The 17,509-nt window shown below is 36.2% G+C and overlaps 1 protein-coding gene across 13 annotated transcripts in view; it reads left to right on the forward strand.

The window, feature by feature from the left end:
- The window catches only part of NBEA (neurobeachin), a 677,938-nt gene that overhangs the window by 631,661 nt on the left and 28,768 nt on the right, over nucleotides 1-17,509 (forward strand). For all 13 annotated transcript variants that reach the window (XM_047723145.1, XM_047723148.1, XM_047723152.1 and 10 more), the window contains one exon: nucleotides 4,562-4,729. In XM_047723145.1, the coding sequence (XP_047579101.1) occupies nucleotides 4,562-4,729 (168 nt within the window). The remainder of the gene's footprint in view (nucleotides 1-4,561; nucleotides 4,730-17,509) is intronic.

Below are 17,509 nucleotides of genomic sequence, written 5' to 3' on the forward strand. Positions count from 1 at the left end.
TAATAAAGTCATTTCTTAGAAAGTAGTTGCAGAAAACATGGCAAGCCATCCATGAGGCTAGTGTGATCTTGATTCCAAAAGTAGTTAAATATTATCTAACCCCCAAATTTTATATATATATATATATACACACACATATATACATATATGTGTACAATTATACATAAATATACACATATATGTATATATATAATATTTGTGAGTGTGTACACATGTAATGTGTAAGTGTGTATGTGTATATATATATATATAACATGTATGAAATTTGTGTGTATATATGTGTATTACAAAAAGACTAATTGTTAAGATTAGGAAAAAGACAAAGATGCTTCATATCACCACTATTGTTTAATGTAGTCATCAAAGTTAAGAACAATTCTGTAAGAAAAAAAAAAGAAATTGTTGTTAAAACTAATAAGACTTGCCTGAAGCAAAATCACCTTAAAGAAATCAATGGCATTTTTTTACATCATTAGTAACCAAATATGAAATGTAATTTTAGAAATGTTATAATTACATCAAAACTTATGGACTGTCTGGAAATTAAGCAAGAATTCCCATATCGTTTATGGAGAAAATACTAATTTTTTAAAAGATCTATTTATTTATTTTTCAGAGAGAGAGACAGCAAGAGAGGGAACACAAGCTGGGGGAGTGGGAGAGGGAGAAGCCGGCTTCCTGCCATACAGGGAGCCTGATGTGGGGCTCCATCCCAGGACCCTGGGATCATGACCTGAGCCGAAGGCAGACGCTAATGACTGAGCCACCCAGGCATCCCAAGAAAATACTAATTTTTAACATAGAAAATAATCTGTATTAGTAGAGAGACATTCTAGGACCTTGGATGGGAAAACCTAACATCAGTTTTCCCAAATTAATCCATAAGTTTATTGGACTCCCCAAAACAATTACGATGTATCTATGTACACTTATTATAAAAGTTACAGGGAAAAATAAAGGTCCAGAAATAGCTGCATTGACTGAAAAAAAAAGAAATCCACCAAATGTAAAGATACATGAGAAATAAAGATAACTAAGATAAAAGAAATAAAAAGAGTGGAAAGACCTAGAGACTCATACATATCCGAATGGATGGATGTATGGGGAAAAGAGAGGAAGGAAGGAAAGAGGGATGGAAGAAAGGAGAGAAAGAAAGAAAAGGGTACCTTGCAACCCTTGTATTAGTTCTAATAATTTGACTGCTGATTGTATTGCTTTTTCTAGGTAGATTATCATATCTGTAAACCCTAGCAGTTTTATATCTTTGTTTCAAATATACACACACTAAAGATGGCATCATATACCACTGAGGAAAGGTGTGTTTGTTTAATAGACGGTACTGGAAAAACTGACTTCTACATAAACAAAAATAATACTGGATCCCTATTTAATACCACATACGAGTGAAAGTAGACTCTAGATCTACTAAAGATCAAGATTTGGAGAGTAAAACCATAAATGTAAAGCCAATACCTCAAATTATAAAAAGTTATCTTTGTAATTTCAAAACAAAATCCCAAGAGCATAAAAATAAGGAGAAAAAAATTTGATGAACTCAAAATTAAGAATTTCTATTTAACAAAGAACAACATGGATAAAGTTCATAGACATGTGACATTTGGAGGATGTATTTGCAATGTCTTAAACCAACAAGGAACTATTACCTAAAATATATAAAGAACTTCTGCAAAGTAACAACACGAAGACAGGACCCTCCATAAAATGATGAGCAAAGTATGTGAACAAGAAGTCTACAGAAGAGGAAATCCAAATGGCTATATTAAAATGATGTCAAATTCCTTATTAATTAGAGAACTGTAAATTAAAACAATGGGATACTGTTTCATATCTCTTACAGTGGCTAAATTAGAGACCTGGATAATAGTAAGAGTTGATGGGGGTGTGGACATATAGAACCTTATATGCACTGCTGGAGGGAGTGGAGGCAGGGGCAGCCATCCTGAGCATCTGAGCCCTACTGACTTCTGGGTCCTTAAGTCTGTACACATCCACTACAGTGACATAGCAGTCGTACTCCAGATGATGAGTCCCAAAGAAATTCTCACCAAGATCCAAAATGAGATGCAAGAGAGGACATTCGTCCAGCATTGTGTCTGAAGGAGTTAGAGACAGTCTAGTGCCCATTGCTGGGGGTAGCTCTGTGCACAGTGGACTTCATATACACACAGGGACCTGGGCTGATCTTCAAAAGCAATGCTACATGGAAACAGTAAGAAACTAAGTGAAATCTATAACCCTGTACCGTTTCTATGAATCAAAAAGACATGCATAATATGTATACGTACATATAAGGAGTAATATTTTATAAAAACACAGGCAAACAAAAGGAGAAACATCAAACATATTACAGATACTGCTTCTGGTGGAGAAGGGAAGTGAAAGTAGTAGATGGAGATAAAAGAGAACAAATCGATTTTTAAAATTCAAATTAGTGAAAATTATTATTCCCTCTACCTCTCACAACTACATTTGGCCTTTTAGTCAATAATTATTTTACTGTAACAGAATAATAGTAAGTTTCATCAGTACTTTCCAAATATGTCTAGTGGTACCAATACAATTTATTTGAAATGGTTGCTGCTTAACTGATTATGTGATGGTGTTGGTAAAATCATCCTTTATTTCTTTTTTTAAAGATTTATTTATGTATTTGGAAGAGAGCATGCCACAAGTGTGGAGAAGGGTGAAGGGAGAGAATCTTCAAGCCAGCTCCTTGGTGAACAGGTCACCCTTGGCAGGGCTAGATCTCACAACCCATGAGATCATGGCCTGAGCCAAAAACAAGAGTCGGTCACCCAACCGACTGAGCCACCCAGGTGCCCCTAAAATCTTCTTTAAGTAGCGTATCTGACTTCACTATTTTGAATTCCCATGAATACATTTGGACAATAGCTACTCATAATTTTTTGTTTTTGTCCTTTCATTTATTGTACCGAGGACTGAAAACATTACTAAATAATTAGACTGACTTTTTTCTTTATCAACTAGTTACACTGCATGTATAGAATCATTTATACACATCGACCAAATCAACAGTATTGACATAATAGATACAGAATTTTAACCAACCTCGTTCTTATATTTTAGTCTTCTTCCCTATATTCTAGTCTGAACTGTTATATCAATACCACTAAGATAGAGAATATAGAATTATGTTTAGTTTTAGTACAGAAACTACCTTTAATAAAGCCTGTTATATTTCTGAATGAGAAACATCCACAGTAATTGGTATAAGTAAAATACCAAAACTTTTGAAAGAGGTCAATCAAGAAGTTGAGGGAAATAAAATTACTAGTAAAATATGATCACAGGAAAAGTTACAAAGTATCATTCGGACATTTTGTAGATTAAAAAATCAAATGAAATTATCAGAGGGCTGATTTAAGAAATCATTTATTAATTAAGTTATTCCAAATTGGTGTCAATGCCTTAGAAATCAGGGTCATGAAGCCATAGAATGACTTCATTCACATATTTAGTTACAGCTGTAATTTAGAAAATTGCTTAATATGCTACACTTAGTTGAAATTTAAGAAGCTGTCTCTATAGCTCTTGTTCATGTTGCTGAAATCAGTGTGCTCTTAAAATCATTAAGAAATTGATGACAAGTGGATGTAGTAAGTGAGAGGCATAGAGGGCCATAAAGTGACCGACACTGCTCATGTCACAGATATGAACAGAACTCCGTGCCTACATGTCAGGATACCTCCAGGAAGCTTATGATGTTTCTTACGCAATGAAAAGGCCTTCTTTTTTTTCTGACTCTTTATGGAAGCTTAGTCTGGTCATTGACTGTCAGTAATTTGCATTCATTTCCTACTAGCTAGCCAACATGTAAAATTGCCCAGTGATTCCTAGGCTGTGTAAAAGCAAGAGTTCATTTGTAGCCAAGAGAAGGCATCCCCTTTTAGTAGAGTTAGCATTACATTTGAAGACTTTAGGCAGGAAAATAAGTGTATATCAAAGTTTCTAATGAAATTATTTAAAAATGAGAAATGAAATTACTGTAAAATTAAAACAGGTACTTCAAGTTAGTTTTGTTGAAAACATGAATGTGTCTTTTTTTTATATAATTTTTTTTTTATTTGACAGACAGAGATCACAAGCAGGCAGAGAGGCAGGCAGAGAGGAGGAAGCAGGCTCCCTGCTGAACAGAGAGCCCGATGCGGGGCTCAATCCCAGGACCCTGGGATCATGACCTGAGCCGAAGGCAGAGGCTTTAACCCACTGAGCCACCCAGGCGCCCCTGAATGTGTCTTTTTAAGAAATCTATGTAATGTTTAAAAATCATGTCCTATACATAATGGAGCCACAAGAAAGTTAAGCATTTTGAAAGAAAATTTTCAGTCGGGTCTGTGTTGTATTATTTTACCATTTCTAGGAACCGGACATCTAATACATGCAGATAAAATATATGTGTAATATATGTAATGCAAAGAGCATATGGTACTTCTTTATATAGAGTATTTCAAATTAAGAAAAAGGGAGATTTGCTAAGTTTGTACAGTCTCTTATATCTTTCTTGACTCATTCATTGCAGGCCCTGGAAAGTGAATTTGTTTCTTGCCAACTCCATCAGTGGATTGACCTTATATTTGGCTACAAACAGCGAGGACCAGAAGCCGTCCGTGCTCTGAATGTTTTTCACTACTTAACCTATGAAGGCTCTGTGAACCTGGATAGCATCACTGACCCTGTGCTCAGGGAGGTAGGTGTTAAGTTCCATATTATTCCAAAAGTTTCTCTCATCTCTCAGACACAAATTTGGCTTTCCATCTCTTTCTCTGTAAATTTCCTTTAAACACAAATTTTTATAAAACATAAATTTCAGGGTTTCGACAAATGTAGGAAAATGAATATTATATGTCAAAACCAAGTAATGAGACTGCTTTGTTCTTTTCTTTTGAATTATAGACACATGTAATGCACTTCAATATTCCTATTTTACTTGTTTTATTTCAGCATCTTCATTAAAATGCTTAATGCTCTGTGCATGTTATTAATGAAACCTAGTTGAATATTTGAAAAAGAATTGTTCACATTAAAATAAGCTGCTAGTATGTATTTTCTTAATAAAAGCAAAATTACAGAGTTCCAGATAGAACGCTCAAAAATGCACTGATAAAATAGATGAGGGTATAGTATTTTATTCCAGAATGTTCTCCAAAATACATCAATAAAATAGATGAGGGTAGAGTATTTTTATTCCTGTATGTTCTTACCCTGAAAGTTTATAGCTAACAGTTGGGAATTATGTGCTCTACTATGTGCATAAGTATTTTTAGTGAAAATATTCATATAAAATATTACTTAAATCACTTCCCCACTGCACAAAATGACTTCAGATAGGTGAAAGACTAAAGGAGCAACAGCTGCTGGGTAACTGTCGCTGCTAGGAAGCCACATCCCAGCCTCCATTCCCCCGATAGTGGCCATCTGCTGGGTGCAAAACAAGCAATCGTGTCTACATTTCCCATCAGTGGAATGCTTGTTTTATTTTTTTACTTCTAATTTTAGAAGTGGAAAACTTGTAGATCTGGGAAGTAAAGCTCTACAAGAAAAATCTACATCTATAAACTTATTTCTTACATACCTCTACAAAAACAAAATGGCTCCATTTGTATGGCTTCAAGCAGGGAAGAAGAGAGGAGATAGACTTGAGATCGGTGCTCATTGGACTCTTAGGGCTAAATAGAGAACACTTTGTAAGCCTGTCATTAGGTACAGTGTTATATCATGTTGTGTGTGTGAGGAAATGGATTGTGCCTGAAGCTGGAAGAAGGGAGCAGAGATGCAGAATGAATGAATGAGAGAGAAGACAGGTATTATGAAATTCATGGGTGAAAAAAGGGATTTTCTCTGCAAACCATTACACTCGCCTGATTTAGTAACCCCTGTACAAACTGTAATCAGATTATTTTATAGAAGATCATTCTGAGCTTAATTACTTTTTTCACAATACACCTTTGCCCAGTTCTGTAAACACCTTACAAATTATATTCTCCTTTTAGAACCAATACCTTTAGAATCAGAAAAAAAAAACAATTGGAGTAAGCTTATCCTTTTATCCCAAGACCACCTCCAAATTGGTTTTTGACTTTTAAATACCATAAACCTTTTTACTTCTGAATAGCTGATCATACCTTTTTATCCAATATAGAGTTCTGTCCTTGTAAAGAAAGTTGCAATTAATCCTCTCGGGGAAAATATAATTTTTAAGCATACTGTATGTAATGAAAGTGCAAGACAGCATTACAGTTGACAGACATATGCAGGTTTTTAATATTTATATGAGAGTGAGTAAAATGATAAATGGGAATAAAAAGAAAATGGAATTAGAATTGAGACTTTCTTTACATAGATACTGTGTTTATTATTTGAATTCTATAAAAATACCTGCTTCTGTAAAATTTCACACCCTTGCTTTGGACAGTGGGGGAAAAAAACTATGCATGGGCCTTACTTATCAAATTATAGGACTTCCCAATGAAATACTACATGAAATTGTATAATTTTAAAGAAGTTTTTATTGGATGAGAGTGGTTCAGCCATGGTGTTCGCTTATTATAAAGATGGTCTGAACAATATGTTACTGCTCCTGATTTCCTCATAGTGAGGCCAGTTGCCAAGCACTAGGCGGCCCGAGTTCAGGACTCTCTCCTTCTAGCATTCTTATTCTGAGCACATAATTGCTGAATATGGAGGTTCCACTAGAGAAACTTCCAGAGGCATTCTGTGATAGATATGTCCTTCCACCCCAGCTCCTCGCCTGCCTCCCTGACCCAAAAACCCTGATATCCATTCTCAGATTACTCCCTTAGGGAGCACACACCTGAAACACAGTTACCTTTCTTCAGCCAGCCGGCAGAGCCCCAAGCACACACCAGCACAGAGAGACATTTGCTCTGACAGTGTGGACCTTTGTCAACTCAAGACTGCTTAGGAAGATACTTTATCTCCTTAAGACCACTAAGAAATGCTTATTACATTGTAGCCACAGAAGATTAAATGGTAACAAGGGACATGAGTTAACTGTCCTTCTTCCTACTCCCCACACTTATCTCCTCTACCCCAGAAACCTAACATATTCTCAAAAACGTCCTGCACTCATTCAAGGCTTGAGTGAGATATAGCTCTCCATTCTTACCATATTAGTAATTAAAACTGAGATTCTGTGGGGGAAAAAAAAAAAAGTACTGCACTATCATTTAAGAATCCACATAGATGGGAACCCACCTAAAATCTGTAAGCGGTCTAGTGTTGGCCAAGACGTTTGATCTCCCTCTACATCAAGTGCTCTCTCTATAAAGAAGAAATAATAATACATGACATATGTTTGCCAACCTGAGAAGTGTTTAGCATCTACTGTCACCCAAGAGAACTCTGTAGATAATGTAGATAACGTGGAATGAAGTGCAGTATATTCCTTATTTGGAAGCCATTTACATCCCCTTAACATATACATTTTCCCAGTGAGGAGGCCCTCTAGGAGGCACAGCACCTTTTATGAAAACATCACTGTTGAGATCCCAGAGGACTAGCTATGGTACCATGACTTGTGAAAGTTGATACCTACCTAAATGGTTGGACACAAACTCTTGGAAAAAGCAGTATTCAAAATGTTAGCCCTCTTATCTAGCTTAATGAATTTCCTTTATTTGATAATGTTTGTCTTTGTATCTTTTAAATATTAAGATCATTACATTTCACCTAGATAAAACCTGAGGAAGGTTATAGTTATCTTTTTTTTTTTTTAAGATTTTATTTATTTATTTGACAGAGAGAGAGATATCACAAGTAGGCAGAGAGGCAGACAGAGAGGGAGTGGGAAGCAGGCTCCCCTCTGAGCAGAGAGCCCGATGTGGGGCTCGATCACAGGACCCTGGGATCATGACCTGAACTGAAGGCAGAGGCTTTAACCCACTGAGCGACCCAGGCGCCCCAGGTTATAGTTATCTTATACTGAACTCCCAACTAGCCTAAGGAAGGTGATTTTTTGGATGCTTAAATTAAACACTGATTTAAACAATAAATATTTAATATATGAATATCAATATGTCTCTTGTGAAAAAAATATATGTATCTCCTATAATCTGTGTATTACTTTGAGCTTTGAAGTCAGGGCTAAAATTTGAGAAATGGCTTAAGGTTATTGATTCATTCTTCCTTGACAGGTGAACTCATGAAGCAGCACTAACCACAGCAATTATGGCATTAAAATGTCAAGAAATTAGAGGTCAGAATAACAGATAATTTTCTTCTCTATGTCAGATTTAAAATTGACATTCTCTGACAGCTTAGGATCTTTGCCTGAGAAAAATATGACAGCTTAACTTATTTTATACTTGTAAAGCAGTAACTGATAATAAACTTTATCATGACAGCCTCTGGGCGGAAACATGACAGAACAGTTCTGGTACAAAGCTTTTCTTAATATGTAAACACTGGATCTGTTGGATATTAGATATTATTTAAATTGTCTTAAGTCTTGGCTTACATCATAATCTTCTAGATACATTATTTCATAGATGAGCTCAACTACTTGAGCAGTAATTTTAAGCTCTATGTAAAATTAATTTTACATATTAATAAAAATGATGTGATTTGCTTTATATTTTTACCAAATGATGGCCATGAAACTCCATCCATCCTATGACCTTCTGAGGAAATAGAATATTCTAGTTAGTAATTATCTGGTCCCATGGTGTTCTTATTCTTTTCTACTCAAATATAGTCCATAAACCAATAGTAACACCACCACCTGGGACTCGTGAGAACTTCAGACTCTCAGGCCTTTCCAACCTAATAAATCAGAACATGCATTTAAGGAGATCCCCAGGGACTTGTCTGAGACATTAAAGTTTAAGGTGTATAAGGTGTATAAGAAGATCTGGAAAGCTTTTCTGCCTCTCCTATAAAAGGAGAGAGAATTGTGTGATGAACTTCCATGTACCTATCACCGAGTTTCAAGCTTTTGACTGAATTTCTTCTATATCCCTAACCCCTTGACTATTTTCAGTTACACCTGCCATATCCATCTAACCCCATCTAACTCCATATCCACTGTCCGTCTCTCCCCATCCCATAGGCATCTCAGGATGTCCAGGGAGAGGGTTCAAGCAGGTTTATTTTGAAAAACAAAAACCTTTCCAAGCATTTCATATACATCCCCAGTTAAAAACCATTAATCTAGGCCAACACTCTCATAAAATAATTTTTCCAAGGACACCTGTCTATGTAGCGCCAGAGTCAGCTTTGGGTGAGGTCTCCTGATTCTCAAGTCAGGGTTGCTTTAATCCCTTTACTTTCTAGGGATTTTAAAATAACAGTATTTACTAATACTTACTAGTTTTAGAGATGATATTCTTCTTACTTTCCAAATGATTCTTGAAAATGAGGGACACCTAATGTGTATTCCCATTTCACTAATTTAACCTGTAAGGTTTTTCTATTTTGTTTGTGCTTTTGAATTTCTTAAAACTCTCAACTCAGTAAAACTTCCAGGAATTACAAGGCAAATTTTAAGGTGGTTTTAAGAAATCTTTCTCAGTGAGATGCCTGGGTGGCTCAGTTGGCTAAGTTCAATTCTTAATTTTGGCCCAAATCATGATCTCAGGTTATGGAGATCGAGCGAGCCCCCGTGAGCTCAGCACTGGGTGTGGAGCCTGCTTCAGATTCTCTCTCTCCCTCTGACCCTCCCCTCACTTGCCCATGCTCTCTCTCTCTCTCTCTCTAGAAAGAAAGAAAGAAAGAAAGAAAGAAAGAAAGAACTCTTTCTCAGCCATTTTATTCATTGTTTATTTTGACCACTTTCCAGAAAAAACTTATTATGTCAGTCTTAAGAGTTCCAAAGGCACTAGGGGATTATGGCATAGTCAATATTTGGTCAGTAGAGATTACAAATTAAATGTCACATTCTTTTTTTATATACTATACTCTTATAATGAGTGAAAACCAATTCATTCTACAAGTGTTTCTAAAATGGATCACTCTTCCGATCATGGATATACTTACTCAAGTCTGTCTGCCTTAAAGTATGATTATATGGTATGTAAGAGGCAATAAAAGATGATAGAAAGGTGGAAGTCAGATCATAGGTTTTATCACAGCCAGTCGTTACAATATGAGACATTAAGTGAGTCACTTTACTTTTACGTACCTTGGTTTTCCCACCTAGAAAATGACAGCAGAAATGATACCTAAGTCTGTATTTGAGGATCATATCAGAAAAGATATGGGAAAACACTTTGTAAACCATAAAGCACTACACCGATATTAGCTATCATTACCTAAAAGCATAATTAAATGTAGTATCTTGGAAGAACTTTCGTTTTAATAATTCATTTCTCTATATCATCATATGTGCAGTCAATACTGCCAAACTGAAAAATGACTTAAATGATTTCTCTTTGACAGTGGGAGGTGTATACACAAGCCTACCACAAAAGGCTATTTTGCTGGCAAACTATTAGAACATATGGGCCATGCAATATTTATTTATTAATGCATATATACACATTTATCTATGCTGGAGATATTAAAACACTAAATACTAAATTTTAATATTACCAGTGGTTATAAAAGTGTGGCATTTTTAGTCTAATTTCTTGTTACTAATATTTCTTGGTCTTCTTTTTTTTTTTTAAAGATTTTATTTATTTATTTGACAGACAGAAATCACAAGTAGGCAGAGAGGCAGGCAGAGAGAGAGGGGGAAGCAGGCTCCCCACGGAGCAGAGAGCCCCGCAAGCCAGATGCGGGGCTCAATCCCAGGACCCTGGGATCATGATCTGAACTGAAGGCAGAAGCTTTAACCCACTGAGCCACCCAGGCGCCCCTATTTCTTGGTCTTCTTAGATTATATTTTCTGCGTTTATCTCTTTCTTTGATCTGACAGGGATAGCAAAGCATTCCTTTGGATCTGCTTTAGTGAGAATATGCCCAAAGGAAGTAGGATAGATTCCTTCAGTTTTCAGTTTATTTTCTTGCTGAACCATTCCTGCTACTACAGAAACTTGACATGATAAGGCTGTCAAGAACCACAAGACAGACGTGTCTTTAACCAAAACAGTTACAGTGCTGGCTTTTCTAGAAGATGAACTCATAAAATTTATAAGGAAAAAATTAATCCTCTTTTCATCCTAATGATGTAAATGAAGGTATTTGTAGCGACGAAACTGATGGCCGTCTGGTCATTGCTTATTCCTTCTGTGAATTTGTTATCCCTTGTCTTTTCCTTCCCCCGTATGTGACTCCTTTCTTCTGTCTGACAAGGGATAGCAACACCCGCCTTGTGGATCACTTGAGTGGGTTGTAGCACAATGTTGCCCATTTATAAGGCCATGATGCCTGATTGTTTTCATGTGGGGGATGTTCATGATTTTTCTCCTGGGCATTTATTCTGAGATGTGATTGCAACAAATGATCAAAAAAATGGCTGATAAAGATTTCTTAAAACCATCTTCATGTTCGCCCTATAATTACTGGAAGTTTTACTGACTTAAAAATGTCAGCAAATTCAAATGCCAAAATAAAAAAGAAAGAAAAATAAAATAACAAAGTAAAATAAAATAGGAAGAAACCCCCTACATTTTAAACTATGGGAGTAGAAAGACACATTGGGTATTCTTTTAAGCTTAAAGAATCGTTTGGGAACAAGAAAAATGTTATAATCCCTAAAACTAACAAGAGTGTAGTTTCAGATGTGTTTGTTTGTGTGTTGTGTTCCTCACTCACAGCACAGCAGTGAGACTTGCGTTGCAAAGAATCAGTGAATAAAGAAGTTTCTATGTAGAAATTAGTATCAAGAAAATTAATGACGCACATTTAATTTTGATGAGTGAATAAATCTTTAATTTAGGTTTATCTTTTCTCCTTGTAATTACTGCAGTCCTTAGCTAGTCCATGGTCATCAATCGTCCACTAGGAAAGCATAAATAATGCAGCTAGTCCAAGTGGAATGTGTGTCATTTATGTGAGATGTGCTTTTTCTCGTCTTTGTGTTATTTTTATTGCATAGTGTTGAGAAGTGCTAATTATTGATTTTCAGAAATTAACAGCAAATGCTTTCACAAGCATCTAAAGTCATATTTTACACAAGGAAGAAGGGTGAAAATTGTAGCCTGCTGTTTGTAGTAGAAATAGCTGGAAGGGATTTCCTTATCTTCTATTAACATAGATTTCAGTTATATTACACAGTTGTTACCTTAGCATAAATTAACAATTATTCAAAACATATTGCATGCTTCAATTTGTTGAAGTAGATATTACTCAATCTAAATACCTAAGCATTTCAGTTAGATGTAGGGAGCTCATTTTTAAAGGTTTTAAACATATTGATAATGAGCCTATTTAAAGCCATTTGAAATCTCAATACAGTATATCTAAATTACTGTTTCCCATTTATGTCAAGATCAAAGAAGAATACTTTGTTCTGCCAAATAAATGAAATACTATTTTTTAATCTGAATTTAGCCTAATAAAAGTATATGATTTCATTTTGTAATGTTTATACCACCACCTGGTAAACCTTTGTCTTGATGTTATTCCACTTCCAGGCAAATCTTCTCAACTTTTATTATTTTCCTTATTTCCTTTCCATGATCAGACACTCCAGGTGAACTTATTTTGTATGGAGAGGAAAGGTCGTCACCGGTACTACGACTTGTCTCTCCTTCCTCCTCCTCCACCACCACCTTCCCCCAACTTCCATTTCCTGAATCAGCCAGCATTGAGTTTCTTTATATACATTGATTCAACTGGGAAGAATTAGGCAAGAACATTGTACTGGTTCTTCTCACATTCCATAAGCATTTCTGGGTTGAGTCCTTTACCTAGGTACTACTTAATAGTCAACCCAATGGGCACTTGGGTGGCTCAGTCAGTTAGGCGTCCGACTCTTGGTTTTGGCTCAGGTCGTGATCCTCATGGTCATGAGATGGAGCCCCAGTCGACTCCACAATGTGGGGCTGTGGCCTGCAACCCAGCCACTGCCAAACTGGGACCCAGCAAGGAAGGACCATAGCATAAGTTTTGCGTCCTCTTCCTATTTCCTGTCCTGCACTCTCATTGACCAAAAAGATTGGGAAGATAGAGGAGCAAGAGAGTAGCAAGGATGCAGTCTCTGGAGACCAGTCTGCCCGGGGCAAGGAAGGTGATCCCACTCACTACTGTGTTCCCCCTGAGTTAGTCACAGCGTTAGGCAAATTTTTTTTTTAAGATTTTATTTATTTATTTGACAGACAGAGATCACAAGTAGGCAGAGAAGCAAGCAGAGAGATAGGAGGAAGCAGGCTCCCTACTGAGCAGAGAGCCGGATGCAGGGCTCGATCCCCTGGGATCGTGACCTGAGCCGAAGGCAGAGGCTTTAACCCACTGAGCCACCCAGGCGCCCCAGGTTAGGCAAATTTATTTAAGGCATCCAGGGTGGAACAGCCACTACCTGCCACATGAAAATACATGTACTTTTCCTACCTGAGTTGACTTATACTTATCTTTAAACATAAAAATTGAGTGAGCTTGCCACCAATGGCACTGACCTAATTTGAAGAAAAACTGTTCGGGACAGAGCATTTTTTTTTTTTTTTTAATCCAAAGGACATGGTGCTTGCTCTTTACCTTCACTGTTCACATTCATTTTTTAAGTGAGATATGTAATATCATCATTATAACTCATCAGTCCAAGACAGAAATAGGACTCGGCAAGAGGATAATTCTCCTCTTTATTTCTTTTAGGTTTATACTGAAAGAATAAAACCAAACACTGAAGCATGTAAATGAACAATCCAGAATCCTCTCCCTCAATATTGCCTAACATAGTCTGATAGTTACAGCAAGCGTGGTTCTCTTTTTTACTTAAGTTATTAAGTACTTGCTGAAATATTCTAATAATTTTGCCCGTATAGACTTAGCCTTAATGCAGCTGATTATTAAAACAAAAGGAAACACGTTTGTTCTTCTATTGTGTAGTTTCTATGACAAATTAGAAGCAGTTGAATATAAAATAGCATTTTTAATTTTTTATATAGTTTAATGTTTGTAAAGCAAGAAATAATAAAATGCAGATATTATTTTCTTGATTTATTTTGCTCCTGTTTTTCTAGCATTAAAAAGTAATGCTTTATATGATCTTGTTTTATTATAACAATAAACCAGAAACAAAAACATATCAGTTAAAATACAGTCCGCCATTAAGTAATCTTTTCTTTTATCATTTCAGACTTCTCAAAATTCCATTTCTTTTTCCTATTTGGTATAGAATTGGTAGAATTGGAAGTAGCGCAGAAAGACGATATAAATCACATATATATTTTTAATTGTATGTCAAAGTTGTATTTTCTGGTTAAAAAAAGAATATCCACTTTAAAGCATTAAAATAAAATCATGCTAAGTACGAGCTATAAAATGAGATAATACAATCCTAAGGAAATTTTTAGAAAATCCTTTTCTTTGTCCCCAAGGAATCACTTTTGCTATTTTTATTTTCTGAAAATTATCAATAATTAACTAGTAATTTCAGCATAGTCTGATATTTGCCTTGTGGGTAGCACAACCTGTCGTACTTTATAAAATGTTGACTTTTCTGGAAAACAATTTAAAAGATGACACAGACCAAGCAAAATGGATGAACTAGGTCATTTGACAGCTTTACCTTATTAGCTTCCTCACACTGTCTTTCTCATCACTTAGACCTTATGACACTTCACCAGAAAGACAATACTAAATTACATTTACAAAAAAGACTACAAGTTGTAAAGATTCTACAGGAGAAAAATGTATCTGGGTTAAAGTTATTGCATTGTGGAAAAGACAAGTTTAACCAAAGTTTTTATCTCTTGGAGACCAAAGAAGGTGTACTCTAGATAACTAATAAACACAAGGGGAGGGAGCGAGCATGCTTGTTCACCTAAGTAGTAATATCTTTCTTTCAGAATATTTTGAATTTATCAGTAATTTGAACATCATTCTGAACTACCACTTATCTGTCACCATATTTGTAATTGTACTCTGGCTATGAAAACTTTCATATTAACAGGATACGCATAATGCGTATTAACCACAGCATATTTACTTCCTCTTCTGAGGATTTAATCCCAGCTATGTATCTGTATTTATAGAGGAGGTAGCATTTTTTTTTGGCGGGGAGGGAAGGCGAGAAGGAGATAAAAGCAATTAAGCAAGAGGTGCAGCAGGTCAAAGGAGTGAGGTGTGTGTCGCGGCCGTCGCTAACACAGATGGCCCCTTTGTGCAAATTAAAAAAGAAACCCTCATTAAAAGAGGAATAATAAAAGGTGCTTCTTCCTTTGGCATTTGAAGTATATTCTGTCCTTCATTTGCCCCCTAACTGGGCACCTCTGTGCAAGACATAGACGACGCAGCTGTACCCTTGGCCCTGACCTTTGAGTAGCATAAGACTAAGAGAGAGCTTGTTGAAAATAAGTGAGAAAAAAAGGAGAGCTTGATGAAAATGTGGGTAATTTTGTAACTTGGCAGGTGGGTCCTGGAGGATTTTACAAAGTGGGCCTCACTAGAAGGTAGGGAGGGGAAAAACAGGAAACTGTCCCTAATAGGAACTTTCCCTAATGGGAGCTTTGTATTACATATAAGCAGGTAAAACTGAATTATGTGTCCTATGTGTGTAATGAAATGTGAAAGTCCTGTTCTGGTTTACTTACTTTGTGCTGCTATTCATAACTTAGGTCACATTTTTCTCTACTTCTTGCTTACCCCTAAAAATTTTCATATTTTAGAAGTCCTTCCAAAGTGTGAAAAAAAAAAAAAAAAAGAAGCTCCCCCGCCAATTTTATGACCTACTGGTTTTTTTATGAGTCTTAGCTGGGCAGAAAAATAAATGTACATGGTACAAAAGCACATGGTAACTGCTCAGTACTGAACCAAATAGTTTTTATAAGAATAAGTAAGAATCCATATAACAATTAAAATGTAAAGCTTAAAAAACTAACTTACTTATCATTCCTATCTGAACAACTCCGGGAGGAAATTAAGTGGATTTCCTTATATGATTATTTTCTGAGATAAAATTGAGTTTGATATGTTAGAGTTTCAGTGTATCAGTACCCTCAAAGATCACATAGTCTGAATTGTCACTGTTTATAGCTTTGATCACTGCATTCTGCATTCACAGATACTTTTACAAATAAATACACAGTATAATCACTATGGAGAACAACTCGTCCATAAAACAAAATATTCCTACCCTCTAAATTGGCAACCCAATACCTAGGTTATGCATCCAGCAAAAATGACTGCTCACCTCCATCGAAAGACACGTGCAAGAATTTTCTAAGCTACCTTATTCATGATAACCTGAAACTATTACCAGCCCAAATATCGATGGACAGAATTGATCTATTGTGGTAGATAGATAAATGGGATACTCTAATGGATACAATAAAGACAAAACACTGACACACAGAACAACAGGGATGAATCTCACAAATATGTTGATCAAAAAAGGACAGACATGGGGGGTACCTGGGTGGCTCAGTGAGTTAAGCCTCTCCCTTCGGCTTGGATCATTATCTCAGGGTCCTGGGATTGAGCCCCGCATCGGGCTCTCTGCTCAGCAGGGAGCCTGCTTCTCCCTCTCCCTCTGCCTGCCTCTCTGCCTGCTTGTGATCTCTCTCTCTCTCTCTCTGTGTCAAATAAATAGATAAAATATTAAAAAGAAAAAAAAAGGACAGACATGAAAATCAGTACTGGGTGATTCTACTTATCAGAAGTTCAAAAAAAGAAAGAATGATGATCATTTTGATGGTGCAATTTAATTATTGTCAAAATAGTGATTAACTTAGGAGAGGGGGAAGCATGGGAAAAGTTGTAATGGAGTGAGTGGCAGGAGGCCAGTGTCATCACTTAGGTGTACTCCCATGTAAACAGCACCCAGCTCAAGATGTGGAAATTTCCAGGTCCATGCCAAAGCCCTCTCAGTCTTGATCTGAGTTCTGGTTAAAAGGGAGAAAAAACACACACAATTAATTAAAGTGGGCACACATAACCAGTCTAAGATGCCATGTTCAGCGATTATAAAGGCCAAAAAAAAAAGAATGTTATCTAAGTATAAGCAGATCCATATGTTCATGTTATCCCACTAAAGGGTTGCCCAGCCAATACATGGTCTTTCCTATTTGTAAAACACCAAAGATTTTGTCAGTCACATTTGTTTTGAAAACTCTACTGTTTTAAGCCTATTATCCATGCTAGATTTATATGACATGTGTAAGATTTCTGTCACTGTTTATCATATGTAAAGAGTTAGGATCACTTACTGATTCTGAGATGCTTGTCATTGCCGCATCTCAGCACTCCAAATTGCAGGGTGTCTTACAATGAATAGTGGATCATAGTTTAATTAGTAACATTTTTCTACATCTTAATAGTATATAAATTAATGATGCTTCTCACAATAGAGAACGTCTGAGATTCGATGAAGCTAGATGCACAGACTTATATCCCAAGTTTTGCTCTT

The sequence above is a fragment of the Lutra lutra genome, chromosome 3, assembly GCF_902655055.1.
Source record: "Lutra lutra chromosome 3, mLutLut1.2, whole genome shotgun sequence".
NCBI classification, from domain to species: Eukaryota; Metazoa; Chordata; class Mammalia; order Carnivora; family Mustelidae; genus Lutra; species Lutra lutra.